The sequence below is a fragment of the Gouania willdenowi genome, chromosome 6, assembly GCF_900634775.1.
Source record: "Gouania willdenowi chromosome 6, fGouWil2.1, whole genome shotgun sequence".
Lineage (NCBI taxonomy): Eukaryota > Metazoa > Chordata > Actinopteri > Blenniiformes > Gobiesocidae > Gouania > Gouania willdenowi.
The window spans coordinates 43705317-43723806 of NC_041049.1; the positions used below are offsets into that span (position 1 = coordinate 43705317).

General features: G+C 38.9%; 1 protein-coding gene across 6 annotated transcripts in view; it reads right to left on the minus strand.

Annotated features, from left to right (window-relative positions):
- Nucleotides 1-5112: 5112 nt before the first annotated feature.
- The window catches only part of LOC114464656 (genetic suppressor element 1-like), a 70828-nt gene continuing 57450 nt past the window's right edge, over nt 5113-18490 (minus strand). For 5 of the 6 annotated variants that reach the window (XM_028449066.1, XM_028449071.1, XM_028449069.1 and 2 more), the window contains exons 8-16: nt 15190-15496; nt 13878-14467; nt 11696-11808; nt 11352-11622; nt 10213-10326; nt 9715-10074; nt 7457-7744; nt 5943-6046; nt 5113-5850 (exon numbers count right to left, since the gene is read on the minus strand). In XM_028449066.1, the coding sequence (XP_028304867.1) occupies nt 5713-5850; nt 5943-6046; nt 7457-7744; nt 9715-10074; nt 10213-10326; nt 11352-11622; nt 11696-11808; nt 13878-14467; nt 15190-15496 (2285 nt within the window). In that variant the 3' untranslated portion in view covers nt 5113-5712. The remainder of the gene's footprint in view (nt 5851-5942; nt 6047-7456; nt 7745-9714; nt 10075-10212; nt 10327-11351; nt 11623-11695; nt 11809-13877; nt 14468-15189; nt 15497-18490) is intronic. The other variant, XM_028449072.1, reaches the window with a different exon arrangement.

Below are 18490 nucleotides of genomic sequence, written 5' to 3' on the forward strand. Positions count from 1 at the left end.
CTATCTATAAATAGGTATTCTACATTGTTGTGTTTTTATGATTGTAAATGTTTTGGGCAGAGAGAACAGTAATTTCAGTTCTCTACATGTCTTGTACATAGGCTAAACTGGAATCAACAATAAAACTGACTTTAACTTTTATTAACTGTATAGGTCGCCGATTGTAAAGTTGTGCATGCTAAAATAAACAGCAACTTTTTGCAACATTTAGCAACAGGCCACGTAACTATGTTTTAATATTTTTTTATGTAATATTAAACATTTAGATTTAATATTTAATATTTAACATTTAGGTCTAGATTTAATATTTAACATTTAGATTTAGATTTAGATTTAATATTAACATTTATTATTTAACGTTGACATTGACATTATATTCTTACAAGACAAAAAAACCCCACAAATTTCACAAATATTGCTGTAAATCTGGTCAAAAGTAAACACAAAATGAACATACATTTTTTTAAACGTGGTTGGTTGCTATAAGTTGCAGTTTATTTTAGCATGCACAACTTTACAATCGGCACCCCATACTACTTAGTTTCAAAGGGAATCTGTTTTAATAGAACCGAGACGTATTGTGAGCCTCACTCTAAAACAGAAACGGGCTGGAAAAATGTGATTGTCTGATCCGAGGGTCACATAATTGACATTCATGTCAGCATTTAGAATAATGACCAATAACAGAGAGTTTTGTCTTTTTTTTCTTTTTATTGCTGTTATTTTTGTGTATTTTTTACTCAATATGTGTGTCTTTGGAGTATGTTTTGTGTATTTAGTTGTCCTTTTGTGTATTTTTCTGTCATTTTGTACATTTTCTGAGGTCATTGTGCATTTGTCTTGTTATTTTGAACTTATTTCTTCTGTAATTCTCTGTATTTTTGCTTGTTTTTGTGTGTGTATCAAGACATTTTATTTTTTTGTTATTTTGTATATTTATGTTGTGTTGTTCATTTTTTTTTTGGAGTAGTTCCATATCTATATTGTCTTTTTGTATATTCTTCTGTGATTCTGTGTATTTTAAGAGTCATTTGGTGAATTTTTGCAAAAAGAAATTCTGTTATTTTGTGTGTATATTTTGGGGGCCTACAAAATTAGAGCGAGCGTTGCATGTGGCCCCTGGGCCACCATGTCTGCTCAAAAAATGTAAACTTTATAAAGGATATCAATAACTTTTCAATATCAATAACTGTAATTTTGTTATTTTTTTGCCATCCTTGTTGAGTATTTCATGTTGTGTTTTTAATTGTTTATTTTTGTTGCCCTTATACATATTTTATTGTATGGCGTCACCTTGTGTTTTTACTTATTTTTACTATAACTTTTGTGTATTTTCTTGGAGTTTTTATAGTTTTTGTATTGTTTTTGTGTATTTTTCTGTCATTTCATGTATTGTTATTTTGTATTGTGTAATTTTGTAATCATGATGTTGAAGAAATATAAATCAAAACCTCTGTTAAATTGTGATGGGCGATAACAGCCACAAAAGTCAAGAGACGTTTTACAAATATTTTTATGTAAATTCCCGTCCGAATGTACAGCAATATATGTTAATAAATAGTTCATTGCAATTATACAGTCCAAACAATACACAAAAGGAGTGATTGAAGCGAGCTGCAGACAGATTGAGCTGCAGGTGGAGAAAAACCAGGGAAGATCTGCTACTGTAGCTTGTGCTTGTAAAAGCTGTCATTTAGATGGAAGGAAAGTTACATTTTCTGCTTTAATCTCAAACATTTCCCATCAAAAGTTCAAAGCAGGTGCAATGTTTCATCATCATCCAGAGGAATCTGTTGTTTATGTCACACATAAACAGAAGAGTTTCAAGTCCCAGAAGAACAGAAGCATACGTCTCAGGTATGAAAGTCCTGAAAAAACAAATTATTCTTTTGGCTTTTAGTCAGGTACACACATAATAAACTTCAGAAGATACAGTAATTGGGCTGTTTTTGTCCCAATTCCTCACTTTCCTGATGTCTTATAAGGTGATCATGTTATCTGAGGTGTGTTCAAAGTGAATTTGTCCTCATAATTGGCTCTGAAAAGGGGCGGTGCCAACAATCTTAATTGTTAAACTCAATATTTATGACCAAAACTCCTCCTGTGTGTTTGAGGAAAGCTCACAACTCTTTTAACTCATGACCCTGTCATGATGTGGAACGAAAAGTAGCTAATCAAGAAGCGAGCTGACTGAGAAACACACAATGCTGCGTTCAAGGCCACTGGGAAGTCAGATTTTCCCAGTTGAAAATTCCAATCTCTGAATTTAATCGATTCGTTTCCCCCGACTTCTCCGAGTAGAATCTAAGATTTTAGGTGGTGTTCCAAGTCACTTTTAGAGCACTTTAGGACAGTGTTTTTCAGCCTTGGGGTCGTGACCCCATGATGTGGGGTCGCCTGGAATTTAAATGGGTTCGCCTGAAATGTCTTGTAATTGCTTAAAAAAAATACTAATGAAAATAATATTTTTAATCTTTTTCAAATCTAAACTTTATCCTATACTTTCACTTTCTCAAATATTAATCTAGTCCAAATAAAATGTAAATAAATAAAGAACTATAAATTAAAATAAACAAAGTATAAACATATCTGTGCTGGTGCATCTTGTCACTTTGTGCACTAATCCTGGCTTCTTTGTATTTAAAACACAGTATGACTAAAATGAACAAAAAGTAATTCCAAAGAAAAAATGTCCCTGATATTGCCAGAAATTTGTGATATTAAAATGGGGTCACGACCCACTGCTTTAGGAGGTCAGAAACTGCAGAGTCCAGAGTTTCTTGGTTAGATCACATTTGATCACTTGAGATTTATGTCTTGGAGGAAGATCAGTTTAGATTTATAAATTTCTTATGTGCGTACCCAGCATTACTTTAAAACGATTGGATTTGGTTTGATCCTGAATCTAAAACTACGACATAATACTCATCGTGATGCTCATGATCTGTAAAAGTGTGAAGACATTTTGCTATTGTTTGAAAGCAGACGCGTGACACACTCAGTAATGACTTACCCGCCTCTGTTCCAGTGCAGCAAAATGTTTATATTTAAACTAAAACATCCCAATGGGCCTCAAATTTCTGTAGGCTTTTTTTTCCTGACCAGCAGCAGTTCAACAAAACATATGGCTTCCCAAGAAACACATTAAAGCAGTGAAAAGTACAAAAATTCTTCATCTATCACAAGCAACATTGTCAATGGAAAAATCCTCCCCCTAGAAAACGTCATTGATATCGTTTTTTAATTATATAGATATTTGTCTATTCTCTGTAGAACCGTTACAAGCACACACTCAGTAGAAACTAAAATGTCACGCCACGCAGATAAAGAACAAGTATTTCCTCCAATTTTGAAGCTGCTGGGGACGATAACTAACATTTTTCATCACACAGATAAAGACATACAGTAGTGTAGGACAGGGATTCTCAACCTCAGGGTTGAGGAGGGGGTCGCCAGATGCCTTCAAGAAACTAAAAATATATTTTTTAACAATTTGAGGCCATTTTTGCTTATTTTTTCCCTTTGTCTGCAACTACACCAAACGTGCAAAATTTTAACCCATTTCCATCTCTTATTCTTGCCATATTTTTGCTCCTTTTAATGCTCCCATTTCTGCCACTTCTCCATCAAATTTCAATGTCTTTTCTGTTATTTCTTTCTGCTTTCAAGACATTTTTGGCACTTATAAAACCTTTTCACCACTTTTCCCAACTAATATTGCATATGTTGACCTGTTATCCTCACTTTTTACTTCTTTTCACCATATTTCATGCTTATTTGTTGCCAATTCAACCAAATTTACCATTTGTCCTGCTTATTACTTGTTCTATATCTTTTAAATTACAATACCCCATTTCTGCCACTTTTAAACCAATATTGATACTTTAAACCATTTTTACTACATTTTCTGCCCATTTTTAGCCATTCTAATTTGTCACTTTTAACCAATTTCTGTGTTTTTTTAGAATCCAATTTCACCATTTTTGGTCATTTTTATTCCATCTTTAAGATGACTATATACTATGATGCAAATAATAGTAAACTTCCTGAATAACAGTGGATATTATTCAGGTAAATAAATAAATAAATGTTATTATCACAGATTTATAGAACAATAGACCATCATTTTACTGACTTTATGGATGGACCCCAAAAATCTCTCCCCTTTATTCCCCCTTATAGATGACCCTGTCTCCACATGACTGTTCTTCAATGTTCATGTCTGTGTTCAACCACCATCAGGTACAGTGGGGGTCCCCTGTCCCTAGAACTTTTATTTTGGTTGTCGCGCGCTGAGAAGATTGAGAACCACTGGTGTAGGCAACGGCATCACTGATCAATAAATTGAAGGTATTTCTTATGAAAAACGTGATAATTCACACTCACAAATGTTGAAATTACCGACTGCAGGTTTGTTTTTTTAACTCCATAATGAACAATTTGTGAAATGGTCATGTGACTTAAACTTTTTGAAAGTTTGGCACATTAGATTGTGGGATTTGGAGTCCCGCAGAACAACGCAAAGACGGCGCCAAAACAGAAAAGTGTTTTTTCTTCCGCAGAGCGTCCTGCTTTAATACAGAGAGATGTTTGCTGTGAAACAGAACTATTGGCTTCCATAATACGCAGTTTTATATATAAATAGTTTAAAGCGACCTGAGCTGAGCCTCATTAAAATATGTGTGGGAACAGTTTCTGGTCCATCCTCATCCGCATATGACAGCTTGTTTCACTCTGTAGTGGATCAAACTGTGACTTTATGTTGGACATAGTATGAAAATAGTTGAATCACTGTGACCAACGTGGACAGAAGTCTGCGTTTGTCAGAGACTTAATTAATCACGCAGCAGCAGCTGAGTGATCACAGCTGCAGCTGCACGACGCACAAGTCCGTGTGGCTTCAAATGTAACTAAGTCCATATTTCTAGTGCAATATAATGTTTGACCTTATCGGGGCGCTGCACTTATTCCAGGGTTAGAAGTGCGTAAGAGGAAAAGGACTAACGCACACCGGAGAATGCGTGTAAAGCCAGATTTGAATGGTAACACCCACATTTCAGGGCTGCTCCATCCACAGTGAGTAACTTGGATGAAGGCGCGCAGCACTGACTTAAGTACAGGGGGAGAATGGCACACAACCAAAAACAGCACCGCTGCGCAGATTTTTGGACTTACGCACATGGGAGAATAGAGCCCGAAAAGCATAAAATTTAGAAAACAAATGTATAGAGCAGTCAACTGGACGAATTAACTTTCTTTTTTAATTGTTAGCATTTTACATGCCATGATGTCAGATGAGGCTCTGCCTACCCTGACTGCACGTCACTGAATACAGGTAGTTTAGAAAATGTTAGGGAATTGTCCCCAGCAGCTTTAATTCAAGTGCATCCTGTCAAGTTTAAGGCCTGAGGTGTGCTTTGATTCCTGGATACCAACCTTCGACCCTCTGAGAGCCGAACAGGTGATCTCACCGTGATGCAGGAATTCAATGATATGCACAAAAACAGAGTGTCAGCTCAGCTCAGGTGGTAGAACGATGCTCTTTGACCAACGTGATGCTGTCGACACTTGAACATTTGAGTTAAGGTTCCTGTGGTAAAAAACAAAAAACTCTGGAAATAAAGTTTTGGCTCCTTCAAGTGCTTACAGGGATGGGATCTGGTCTGGATCCAGTCTGACTTGTTCTGGTGAATGTTCCATCAGTAAGTCAGGTCACCTCGGCGTGTGGCCATTGAACGGCCCTCTGCCCCAGTGGATGCTGGGTAATGTCAAACATCTCCTGAAGTGCTCGAGCTGGGCCTGCAATTGCTCTCTCTCTTCCCTCATTTTCTGCCTGTGATTCACCAGCTCCTGATAGACAGAGAAACATGAAGGAACGTGAATGAAAAAGAACACGACTGGGGTCGTCCCATCACAGCTTCAGACTAGAGAGCATCACTCACCCCCATGGAGACCGAGAGCTGCTCTGCTGTTCTGCTCAAGTTGTAGTTTTGTGCTTCAAGTCTTTTACACTGGCTATGGAGAACCTGCCTCTCTATGCTCCAGTCTGTCAGGAGGAAACACACAGGAAGCTTTAGTCCTGATGAATCATTGTGTTTAAACACGACTGGCTCTAAAGATACAAACTTTTAGTTAAAAAAAAAACACTTTCCAGCGATTTACACCCACTGGCCCTCATTTATCAACTGTTCATACGTTCAGATCTGAGATTGCCCCGTGTGTTCACGTAATTCACGCAAGCTTCGTTATTTATCAATTCTGACAAAATCGCACGCTATGATCAGATCTCACGTCAGGTCTGAGCATGTGTACGATAATCTGAGTGAGACTGAAAATAAAGTACTATACAAACCTCAGCTAAAACAAATTAAACAAAATTAATTTTCATAAAGCCCCCGTTTTCACTGATACCACTTTTTTGGTTTTCCTTTCACGGAATACCGTATAACCCCGTGGCTAAAATGAGCAGGAGCGCATGGGTTCACCCAGTACACACACACACACACACACACACACACACACACACACAGTCTTGGAGAATGAGGTCTATTTCCTCCACACAGCACATCTCTCGGGGTTGTACTGAGAAAACATGACCTCAATCATGCTTTTAAATGTAAATAGTTCCCTAAACTTTCACAAATGTGCTGCAGTAATCAATAATATGAGGGAGTAAAGGTGAAATTGACTAAAGGCATAATAAACACAGACAAGAGACAACATTTAGTCATTTTTAAGCCTCGTTAATTTCTTTTAATGTGATATTTATTGCCTGAAGCGTGCAGACTGAGGCCGATATGAACGTCATATTTCCGTGTGTCGGCAGAATCTCATTTTGTTCTCAGCGCACACAGGGGGGGCGGACGTCTTTGTTTTGTTTAACCTCAGATGTGAAGATGCTGATTTTCATCTTGGAAAAGCTTATTTTCTTGTTTGACCTCAGTGGGCAGGGCCTCCGAAACAGGAGGGCGTAACAAGTTAATGACGATCAAATTCAGTCGCCGCATTTATCAACACCCGATCATTTGTACACTGGGATTGGTCAGATCCGAATATTACATAAATCAAACGTTGGTCGTACGACCAAATGGGAACTTAAATTTGTGTGTGCGCACTAGTTGAGCAGGTAACTCTTGTAAAACGCTTGAAGTTTACATAATTGCTCTAAATTAATACTATTTAATCACAGTTATTCATCTGCATTCCAGTCAACTATAGGTGAGTGAGAAAGTTAATGCACAAAATGACTCCATAAACACAAACATACAGAAAATCAAATAAAACAACAAAAATTGACAAAACAATACCAAAATTACGCACGTGTTTTGGGGGAACTTTATGTGTTAATTTTGGGGTTGCACAAAATTAGGCTAATGGCTGCGGGTTGCCACCAGTTCCTCATGCCTGAATGAAATACATGATTTACTGACTGGTTTTTTAAATTAGTTCGACTAACCATCCACATATTCTTGATAGGCCTCAAATATGGACTCGATGCCCTGCCACTTCCTCGGAGCTTCTTCTTCCTCTTCCTCTTCGTCGTCCTCTTCCTGCGTGGACGTGTCCTGGTCTTCGTCAGAGAGCTGGTCTCGGGGTAACGCAGCATCCCGGCTGGCGACGGCCGTGTGGAAGTGATGTCCGTTGACTCGCACGTGTTGGAACGTGTGGTTTACACTGGAGCTTTTCACATGAGAACGGTTGTGAGAGACCTTCACCGCTGCCTCTGGGACACAGTTTGAAACACCTTGGAAGATGAGACAGAAACAGTGTTGAGATGTAAAGCAGCGTCAGACAGCAGTAGGGTTGGAGGCAATTACAGTTCTTCCAATTACAATTAAAGATTATTATTATTATTATTATTATTATTATTATTATTATTATTATTATTATCATTATTATTTTACCCCTGAAAGTCAATTACAATTATATTATTAATTACTAAAGGTTAAATTTAATTATTCACAATTACTGAACCTTTGATAAATAATCTCATAAAATGTAACATTCCTCTTGTGTTAGCTTTCTGTTAGCATCTCTAATGATAAAGTGTCAATTTTGACACATGTCTTAAATCAGCTGTAAAATACACTAAAAAATATTATTTGTCATCAAATTTTGTTTTCAGTATACCCCTCAAATTATTTATTTGTTTTTTAACGGGTACATACTTTAATAAATGTGTAAAACTCATGGCCCAGGGGCCAAATCCGGCCCTTTGGAGACTCCAATTTGTGGAAGAAAGTAAAAATGACAACATGAATCAATGGGTAAATAAAACTGAATATTTGCAGGGGCTCACAGTTTTCACAGTGAGTATATCGTATGATTGCGGTCATTTTTATTCTTAAACTGTTAAAAAAAAAACTCAAAATTCTTACAAAATCCTTCAAATTATTATATAATATTTCCCTTAATTAAATAGAAATTGGTCACAAATCTAGGAAATGTAAAGATCCTGTTAGGACTGATATTTATCACTTATTGCTTGGATATTGTTGGTTTCTTACATATTTAGTATCTTATGTATACTGTATGTAGAAGTGCAAACTAGGGAACAATAATGTTGAAATTACTTGTTTTCCAGCAAAAAAAATCTGTGATTTGGCCCCTGAAATAAATGAGTTAGACACTCCTAAAACACAAAAAAATGTATATATCAACTGTGCTTCTGCAGCATTTTGGAGACATTTTGAGATATGAGTCTAGTTTTTTTTTTACTGTGGGAAGAAGCCAAAGTACCCACTCACACACATTTCCTTCAACAAATAAAATTGCTCAGGAAAACCATATCTATTCTTTTAAATGTCAGATTTGAATAAATTCCAGACATGATTTCACCAAAAACAAAAAGTAGCTTTTAAAAATGTTACAAAACGTTACCCTTTCCATTTATCCCAAAGAAATGATAACAAATGCACACAAAAGGAAAGGGACTAAAAAAAAAAAGTCAAATTTGAATAAATTCCACTGAAATAATTTCATCAAAAGGAAAAAGTACAGTAAATGGACTTGATTTATATAGCGCTTTATCACCACACTGAAGCAGTCTCAAAGCGCTTTACATATCAGCTCATTCACCCTCACATTCACACACCAGTGGGACAGGACTGCCATGCAAGGCGCTAGTCGACCACTGGGAGCAACTTAGGGTTCAGTGTTTTGCCCAAGGACACTTCGACACATAGTCAGGTACTGGGATCGAACCCCCAACCTCTCGATAAGAAGACGACCCTCTACCACCTGAGCCCCGGTCACCAGTAGATATCAGTCACAAATCTAGGGCATTTGAAGTAAAGACCCTGTTGGGACTGATATCTATCACTTCGTGCTTGGATGTTGTCGGTTTCTTACATATTTTGTATTTTATGTATACGTAAAAGTGTAAACTCGGACACAATAATGTTGAAATGACTCATTTTCTTGCATAAAATCTGTGGCCCTCTCGAGATCAAACTGCTCCACATTTGGTCTCTGAACTAAAATGAGTTTGACACCCCTGCTGTAGAAGGTTCCCCAGTTTTGCTTTTCGTTAAATTGTAATTGACAGTTTTTTATAAAATGTCTATGTCAATTCCAATTACAAAGTAATTTATCTGAACACAATTACAATTCAATTATGATTACAACGGAATTTAAAAATACAATTATAATTACGTCATACTAGTAATTAATTACCAATTACAATTGACCCCAACCCTGGTGACGCACCAATACCTTTGTTCTTCAGCGTGTGGTGCTGTGTGGACTGCAGCACAGCCTGGTGAAAGTGCTGAGCGAAGGCCTCTGACGTGAACCTCTCCCACGGCCGACTTCGTCCATTCTGTGGGGGGCTGACCTCCTTTTTCACCTCCTTCTTCTGGGAACTGGATGCAGCTACTACACCATTGTGCATGGCTGAGTTTGAGTGGCCCTCGGAGAAGTCAGCCCTCTCAGGGTGAGGGGTCAAAGGCGGAGGGACCCGGGGCTGCTGGGAGTCTGCGGAGGGTTTGAGGGACTTGTGTGTGAAAGGAGGAGAGGGACTGGGTGAGTCTGGGTATGGGTGTCCATTAGACTGTGGGGTCGAGGAGGAGTCCCCTAAAAATGAAATGTTATAAACATGTAACTACTCACACTCATGAACTAAACACAAATTCAAAAACACACAAGTGATAACTCAAGCCTAATAATAATATCTATGATGCTGACATGACAAACAGAAAGGGTTTGTCTCACCAGCAGAGGGCGCCAGAGGACTTTTACATGCCGGTAGAGGATTATATCTGATTGTGTCCAAAGTGACAGTCTTCCTCTGAATGGCCCTCAAAAGCTCCTCCGTTCTGTCTTTATCTACATTGAAACATCAGACATGAGCAGCATTATTAACACGTCACTGATGGAAAACTGATGTCAGCGCTCAAAAAGGAAGAACTGAAACAAGTCCATATTTCATTATTTGGGTCTGTTAATGCAGAATCCAAACCAAATTGATAGAGTTCGGTAACAAATTTCATAAAAAATGCTGATTTCTTTGGTGAAACCTCCACACCATTAAAGATGATGATTATACACAACCGTGATAAAATAAAAATAAAAAAAACACTTCCCAACAGTATTTTCCATACCAATTTTAAAATAAATTTATAATTATTTTTTATTAAAAAACAAAATACTCATAATATGTTAAATTATAATCTGAACACTTTTAAAGCAAATTGATGCAATTTTTCCTGATGAACAGAATTCTGACACAAGCTTCTTCATAAGTTATCATACAATGCCATAGAGCAGCAGTTCTCAACCTGTTCAGCCCACGACCCCCAAAATAAAGGTGCCAGAGAGCAGGGACCCCCACTGTAGCTGAAGGTGGTTGAACACAGACATGAATATTGAAGAACAGTCATCTATAAGAGAGATTTTTGGGGCCCATCAATAAAGTCAGCAAAATGATGGTCTATTGTTCTATGAATCTGTGATAACCAGACTGTTCTTCAGTGTTCATGTCTGTGTTCAACCACCTTCAGCTACAGTGGGGGTCCCCGCTCTCTGGCACCTTTATTTTGGGGGCTCACAGGTTGAAAAGGTTGAGAACTACTGATCTAAAGGGCCAGATTTGGCTGCAATGTTTTTCATCTGCTAGCCATTTTTTGCTGAATTCAACTATATTTCAGCGTATCACTTTTCTTTACTCCGGACTAAAATCTGTGAGTCTCCAATTACAAACTCCTTCCCTGAATTCTTCCATATTTGATTTATTTTCACACCTCCACAGCTTGAGTAAAAATACCAAGCTGAGAGTCAGCATTACTCTACGAGGGAAGCACCAACGCACGCTGAGGAGAGTGGAGCAGCACGTGGGATGTGTGTGTTGTTACCTTTCCTCTGCCGAGGGCTGACATGGGACAGGCCGAACATAAGGAGGAAGTCTTTCTTCTTCTCCAGCTCAGGAGTGCTGTCCATCTGCTCGGCAGAGTACTGAGTGGTTAACGCCGTGGAAGGTGAAGAGGCTTTCCTCTTTTCCCGAATGACAGGAGGAGAGGGGCTCCGCTCCTTCATCATCCTCCGCCTCTTCCTCCTCTTCTGATCCAGAAGCTGGTCACGGTGGGACAGAGTGGTGAGGCCGCACACGCGCAGGAAATCTACTTTCTTTGGGGGAAGAGGAAACGTGAGTCAAACACAACTTTTCAGATGTTCTACACTAGTCAGTGGGTGTGTGCACCTCAGATGACGTGTCCAGTTTCAGAGGAGGCTGCTGGCTCACTTTCCTCAAATGGGCTTTGACTTCCTCCTCATCACTTTCATCGTAGGACTCGTCCATGTCATAGTAATAACCTGTGAGTATTAGAAACAAGTTGGTTTGTGAGACTCTGATAAAAACAAACCTGAAACAAGAACACCTCCCCCCCCCAAGCTTCAAATCTCCTCTTTTCCTGATATTGGCAGCCTAACCCTAAACAATATAATAAATAACTGAAAAGTTATAAAAACAAATACAAAATACACAAAACAACAGCATAAAATACACCAAAATACTGAGAAAATGACTTCAAAATAACAAAACGATAACTGAAACAATAAAACAATATTCTAAAAATTCTTAAATAAAATAAAAAATGTAAAAATCAATCAAGTACTTCTTGACGTAATCCTGCTATCAGACAAACAAGCAAATACATAAACACAGGTGAAAATATTACAGGAAAAACACAGAAAAGGATGACAAAATCACAAAACAACCACCAAATTAAACAAATATTACAGAAAAATATACCGAACGATAACAGACACATAAAATGAGAGAGAAATATACAAAATGACCCCAAAAACACACAAAAGACAGATGAATACACAACATGACAACACAATTACACAACAATGACTTTATAAATACAAAATGACAGAATAATACATAAAATGGTAAGGAAAATATACAAAAGACAAAAATACACAGAATGACATAACAATGACTTCAAAAATACACAAAAATAACATAAAATGGCAAATATACAAAAGGCAACAAAAATACACAATGACTCCAAAAACACATAAAATAAAATAACTAAAAACACTCAAAGTGATCTAAAAAACCCCACACTAAATGACAACACAAATGCATAAATTGATTCCAAGAACACACACACCCTTTGTTGTTTCTGGTGTAAATGCTCAGATTGGTCGTTATTCCAAACTTTTTCTGCTGTGCTGACCATTTAAAAAAATAAAAATAAATTGTTCTTCAACATTGTTCTTCAAATCTTATAAAAAAAAATAACAACCACATATTTAAGAACGGTAATAAAGCTCTTCATAAATAAAGTAAGAAGAAAAAACTTTTTCTATTTTTAATGCTCAAGGTTCAGCAAGGCCATTCTAGCTCCCCCTTCCCTTGCACACCCCCCAGTTTGAGAACCACTGCTGTAAGGTTTATCTTTGGTTAGAATCTGTGAAGTACTTCTAGACCAGGGGTCTGCAACCTGCGGCTCTGGAGCCTCATGTGGCTCTTTGACTCTTTTGCAATGGCTCCCTATAGCTTTAAAAAAAACCTATTGAAATAAAGAGTTGTTATTTTCCAACAGAGGCTATTATTGATTAATGACAAATAAAAATCAAGATATAACAATTTGTTAACCTAAAAATAAATCACATTGTGCAATGACTCAGCACCTTCCTACTTCATCTTCTGCAACATCTACAGACCATCAACTTTCCTGCACCTGTGACTAACCATAAGTTTTAAATCCCTGGTAAATAACTAAACCAACAAAAACACTATTCTGGAAGAAAATATAGATTTTAATTGTGTGGAGACAGATTCATTTAACCACCAATGTGCAGGTTAAATATGCATGTTTTATGTGTGGCAAGAAATGAGAAATTAGCATGTGTTGATCACATGATCATGTGTTATCAAACTTCAAGTTACTTTTTGTAGCCTTCAAATACATTAACTAAAAATAATCTTCTTTAAATAACATTGTGTTCATGTAAACTGAGATGTGTAAGAATTTGAAGATACAAGATACTGTTTAGTTGTTATTTCTTGATGTTAATTTATTTCATTTTATTTTAATCTGTTTTTAGGTTTCCATTTACATGATCAATATAAATCAAATCATGAAATCAAACATTATTCTATGTCATTTTAACTGTATAGAATTTCATTCACTGTATTGTCTTCATTGAGAAGGTTTTTTTTCTGGCTCCAGGAGGACTTTAATCCAGGTGAGATGAGGTTAAATGGCTCCTTTGAGAGTAAAGGTTGCAGATCCCTGATCTAGACATAACCCAACCTTGCTAACAGACAAACAAACACATATAAACGCAGGTGAAATTATGACCTTGGATCATCTCTTAGTTATGAGATAAAACCAAACGTGGTTCTTTGTGTTGCTGTTCCTCACCTCCTTCTCTGGCCTCCCTCCTCCTCCTCTCCTCCAGGTCCAGTTTGCTGAGCAGTTGTCGGTGTTGCTGCAGAACCTCGTCGTACACCAGCCTGCTGTTGGCTGGTTGGCTCACTGATGTCTCCTGGCCCCGTGCACTGAGGTCATGGTACGTACTACGAACCAAAGCGGTCCCACTGCTGCTCTGATGGGGGTTACTGATGTGGTGTCGATGGTACAGGGCCTGGATGGCTCGGTCCTGCTCCGTCTTGATCCAGGACTCCTGGAAACCAGATCCTCTCAGGGTCGTGAACCTCTCGGGGCTTTGTGCCAACCTCCTGCCCCCCTCCTCCAGCCTCTCCCCCCAGTTCACTGAAGGCCTGTCAGCTCGGGTCAGTCCTGGAGGGGGTCGGCTCGGAGGCGTGGGGGGAGTGGGGGGGGTGAGCTTTCTGTGGGAGTCCAACGGAGTGTCCACGAACGAGGCCGGGTTCCAGAGCGTGGTGGGAGGGGCCGGGGCGTGCAGGGGACCTTTAGGGGAGATGAGGGGGGGTGGGGCACCGAGGCCAGACGGGGTGTCTTTGCTGCCAGGGTTGTGATAGATGGAATTGGTTCTGTTTGGAGAAAAGGACAAGAAGCTGATTCTTTACAGTGTGACTTAGAACACAAGTGGGCCACATGCAGACATTGGTCTAATTCTGTTTGTGTGTGTCCTCCAAATATGATCCAACAAAAATACACAAAAAATAACACACCGACAACTGAAAAAATACAAAAATATACAAAATTACAGAAAAACAAGGAAAAGGATAACAAAATATACAAAACAACAACATAAAATACACAGAAATACTGACAGAATGGCTCCAAAAAAAACAATATATAAAATGGTAACATAAATAATTAAAATAAAATTCTAAAAATACACATCAAAATAAAAAAAGGATAATAAAAATACACAAAACAGCATAAAATACCGAGAAAATGACTCCAAAACACAAAATATAGTAAAAAATATACAAAATTAGAGAAAAACAAAGAAAGGGATGACAAAAATACACAAAACAACCCCAAATTACATAAGAATATACAAAATGACTGCAGAAAACCACACCAAGCTCCAAATCTACTCTTTTCCAGATATTGTCAGTGATTCTGTTCATGGTACCATGATTATTCACACTTTAAACCCTTAGTTATTTGGTGTATAAATGCTCTGTTATTCTAAATACTAATGTAATTTATATTGGTGTGCGATGATAACGTACACTAGCGTTACATTTCACTGAATTTGGTTGTCGTGATGGTTTAATTGGGATCCAACAGTCAGTCTCACCTGTGACCTTCTCTCCTCATCTCTGCTCCTCGCCCCGGGGACTTCAGGCCCAGGTCCTGAGGACCGTCCCTCTCCTGTGCCAGGCCCCGTTGTCGTGTCAACCATGCCTCCTCGCTGGCCCTCTGAGTCATCATGGCAGCTGTCAGAGCCCCATGAATCCCCAGGGAGGCAGCGGGATGATGCTTCCCCAGATGAGAAGGCAGAAGGCTGGGCACAGGGTGTGGTACTGAGCCCCGGGAGGAGTGAAGGCCGGACTGCAGGGGTTTGAGTGCTGGGAAACCTGGGAGCTCAGAGTCCTTCAGTTTGTCTGGAGAAAGAAAGAAAAAAAATGCAGTAATTAGTGATGCACAATATTATTGGCTTGTTATCAGTATCATCAAATAAAATGCTTTAAAATGAAGTATCGGACATTGGTTATTCAACCAATATAATTAACTGATAATATAACAGGCTTTGCTTCTTTAATAAACCCACAGACGTCATCGCCCATCGGGAGGCGTGACAAAGCGCTGCCATCTTATGTATGGGAGCAGACTGCAGGAGTGTTTGGAAATCAACAGAGATAAAAAAAAAAACACTTAAAAATCTCACAGTAGAAATATTCACTGAATTTACCCATATTAAAACAGCTTTCATATATGATTAGGTAAAAAGTAATGTAGATTATTGATCCTAGTCCCATTCTTCACATTTTAGTCTAAATTTTTAAATTTAGCATTTTTAGTTGTAAAACATCAGAGTTAGAGGTAACAATTTACTTGAAGTTTTATACATAAGGCTGACACTACACTGTCATTATTTGTCTTTAGCATGAAGGCTGTCATTAAGTGTTGTTCACAACATTTTGACACCTTTGGAGCTATGTTGGCATTTTTGGGGCTAGGTGGAGGGATCTCGTGGGGTTAGGTATAGTAAGGTTTAGGGTTAGGGGTGAGGGTAATGAACAACACTTAATGACACCTTGCGAATGACAGGTGTCATGTCATGATAATGACAGCGTAATATCAGCCTTTCTGTATAAAACTTCAAGTAAAATCTTACCGAGTTATATCAGTGACGTCTTTTTGGATCAATGACGTCACTAACCATCACTTTTGGCCGTCAGATTCCTCCTCCCACAGCACTCAGTGAGCACTGATTGACAGCTCCATGTGCAACTGTGCAGCGCTGTGGGGGCAAGGCTGCTGTGACTGGGCGTGTCTTAACTACTCTAAGAGCAATGCTCATAACCAAGACATTTTTTGAATTTCCCCCTTATGGCAGATCAGCAAAAACCTGGGGGTGTGCTTACAGTTTAAGTAGGATAGGCTGCAAGTATCTTCATTGTTTGTTTTAAAAACAATTCTCATAAATAATTGTCATGTTTTATAGAGCATAGCTTTTTTTTGTTTTACACAAGGAATGATTACTGACTTAAAGCTGCAGTTTGTAACCTTTTTGGCATAATGTGGTAAAAAATCCATCATCATCTTTGAGCATATTGTAATCCAAAGTGTTCTGAGTGGACAGTGAATCTCATCTCCTTCTCCTGGCCCTGTGAATGAAGTTTAGAAATCCAGGAGTGTCACACTCCTGGAGTCTGGATGTCAGCCAATCAGAGATCTTTCTACAAACACATGTGGTCCATGAGCTGTTTTGAGCATTACTATTGGCTATGTGCACAATATGGCGTCCAATAACGTCTGGTCACAGTGTGTGTGGGCGAGGACTTGAGGTTCATAGGTCCTGCCAATCAACCTGAATAGTTGTTGTTAGTGAAGCCAGCGAGTGGTGGAAAAAACGAGTATGTACGGTGTCCAAAAGAGGATATTGGCCTATCAATGGGATGGAGGTTCAGCATTACACTGTTGTGTACCTAGATGTACCTGTTCTTCACGGTACAATTCCTGCATTAGCTTTCACTGCTTCCCTGCTGACAATGCAGCGCGTCAGCAATGGCTAGCCAAAATCCAGAGAGATAACTTCACTCCAAATAGAGACACAAGAGTATGTAGCCGGCATTTCTTACCTGGTGATATTGTGCTTACACTGGGAAAAAGGCTGCTAAAAAGGGGGGCTGTGCCAGTTCTATTTGAGTGGAACAACTACTCATCGCATGAGCCAAGACCCAGTTTGTGGGAACGTAGGCCACGGCAGGAAAACCCTCCTGACCACGATTATTGTGATTCACTGGCAACTGGGGTAATGGCCAACGAGTTGCAAACTGAAAACGAGGACCTGCGGAGACGACTTCAGCTGGCTCTGAGTCAAATAGAGCGGCTGCAGCTGCGGACGCATTTTTGTCTGGAGCTTTGTGCTAATTCAGATGACATTATACCAGGTGAGTTTGCATTTTATATTCTGTATTTAGTTATAGTAACCGGTGCATGTAGTCTTCAAAGTTAAGTTTGAACTAGTAAATTACAGAAAAAATATGCATCATATTTAAAAAAAAAATTTGGAAGTGTGACACGCAGTTGCTAGAAAAGCTCCATAAACATTCAGTGCCGTTGGTGCCAAAATACTTTTATGCACCGTCATATGAGCACCAGTGCAGCGAGAGCTGTCAAAGACTCCTTACTTTTGCGAGGTCCAACATTTTCCTTAGTTGGTCTCATCTGGAATGGCTTCTTTATTTCTTTCAAACATGGACGCTCAAACTGCACTATTGTTTCTGCTGCTTGTGTCTGCAATTTTTGCGATTGTGTCGGGAAATACTACTCGGATTGTTTACACCAAGATCAACTGTTAGCACCTCGTGCTAATGCTACGCCAGCATATGCAGCGAGACCCGACTTCCCCCGTGAACTGAGGAGGAAACGACAAGGATGACGCGAGCTGGCAAAGCGCCGAGCAAGGAGGAGAAGATATCAGCCTGTCCTCCTGTCTGTCATCATGGGGAATGTTAGCTCTATCTCCAATAAGATGGACGAGCTAGCGGCGCTACTAACCCGGCATGCGAAGGTACGTGAATGTATAGTTATGTCTCCTAATTTAATCAAAATAAATGTCATTTTGCTGAACATACACATGAGTGCAGACAAGTTAAGATAATGTTAAAAACATACATACTGCATCTCCCATACTACATATACAGGCATACTGACACACACACATCCCTGAGATTTTTTTATAGTTCTATATTCCAATGTAGACATTGCTCCAGTTGTGTTTTCAGCTTTGAGAACGGAAAGAACACGACTCCTCCAGCCAAACTCTTAGGGTACCTGGTATCTGACCTGCACAAGCCATGAGCACACCGCTTCAGCGTTGCGCCTACTCTGAGCATGTCAGACCCTATTTACATAGTAACGGTTGCTCG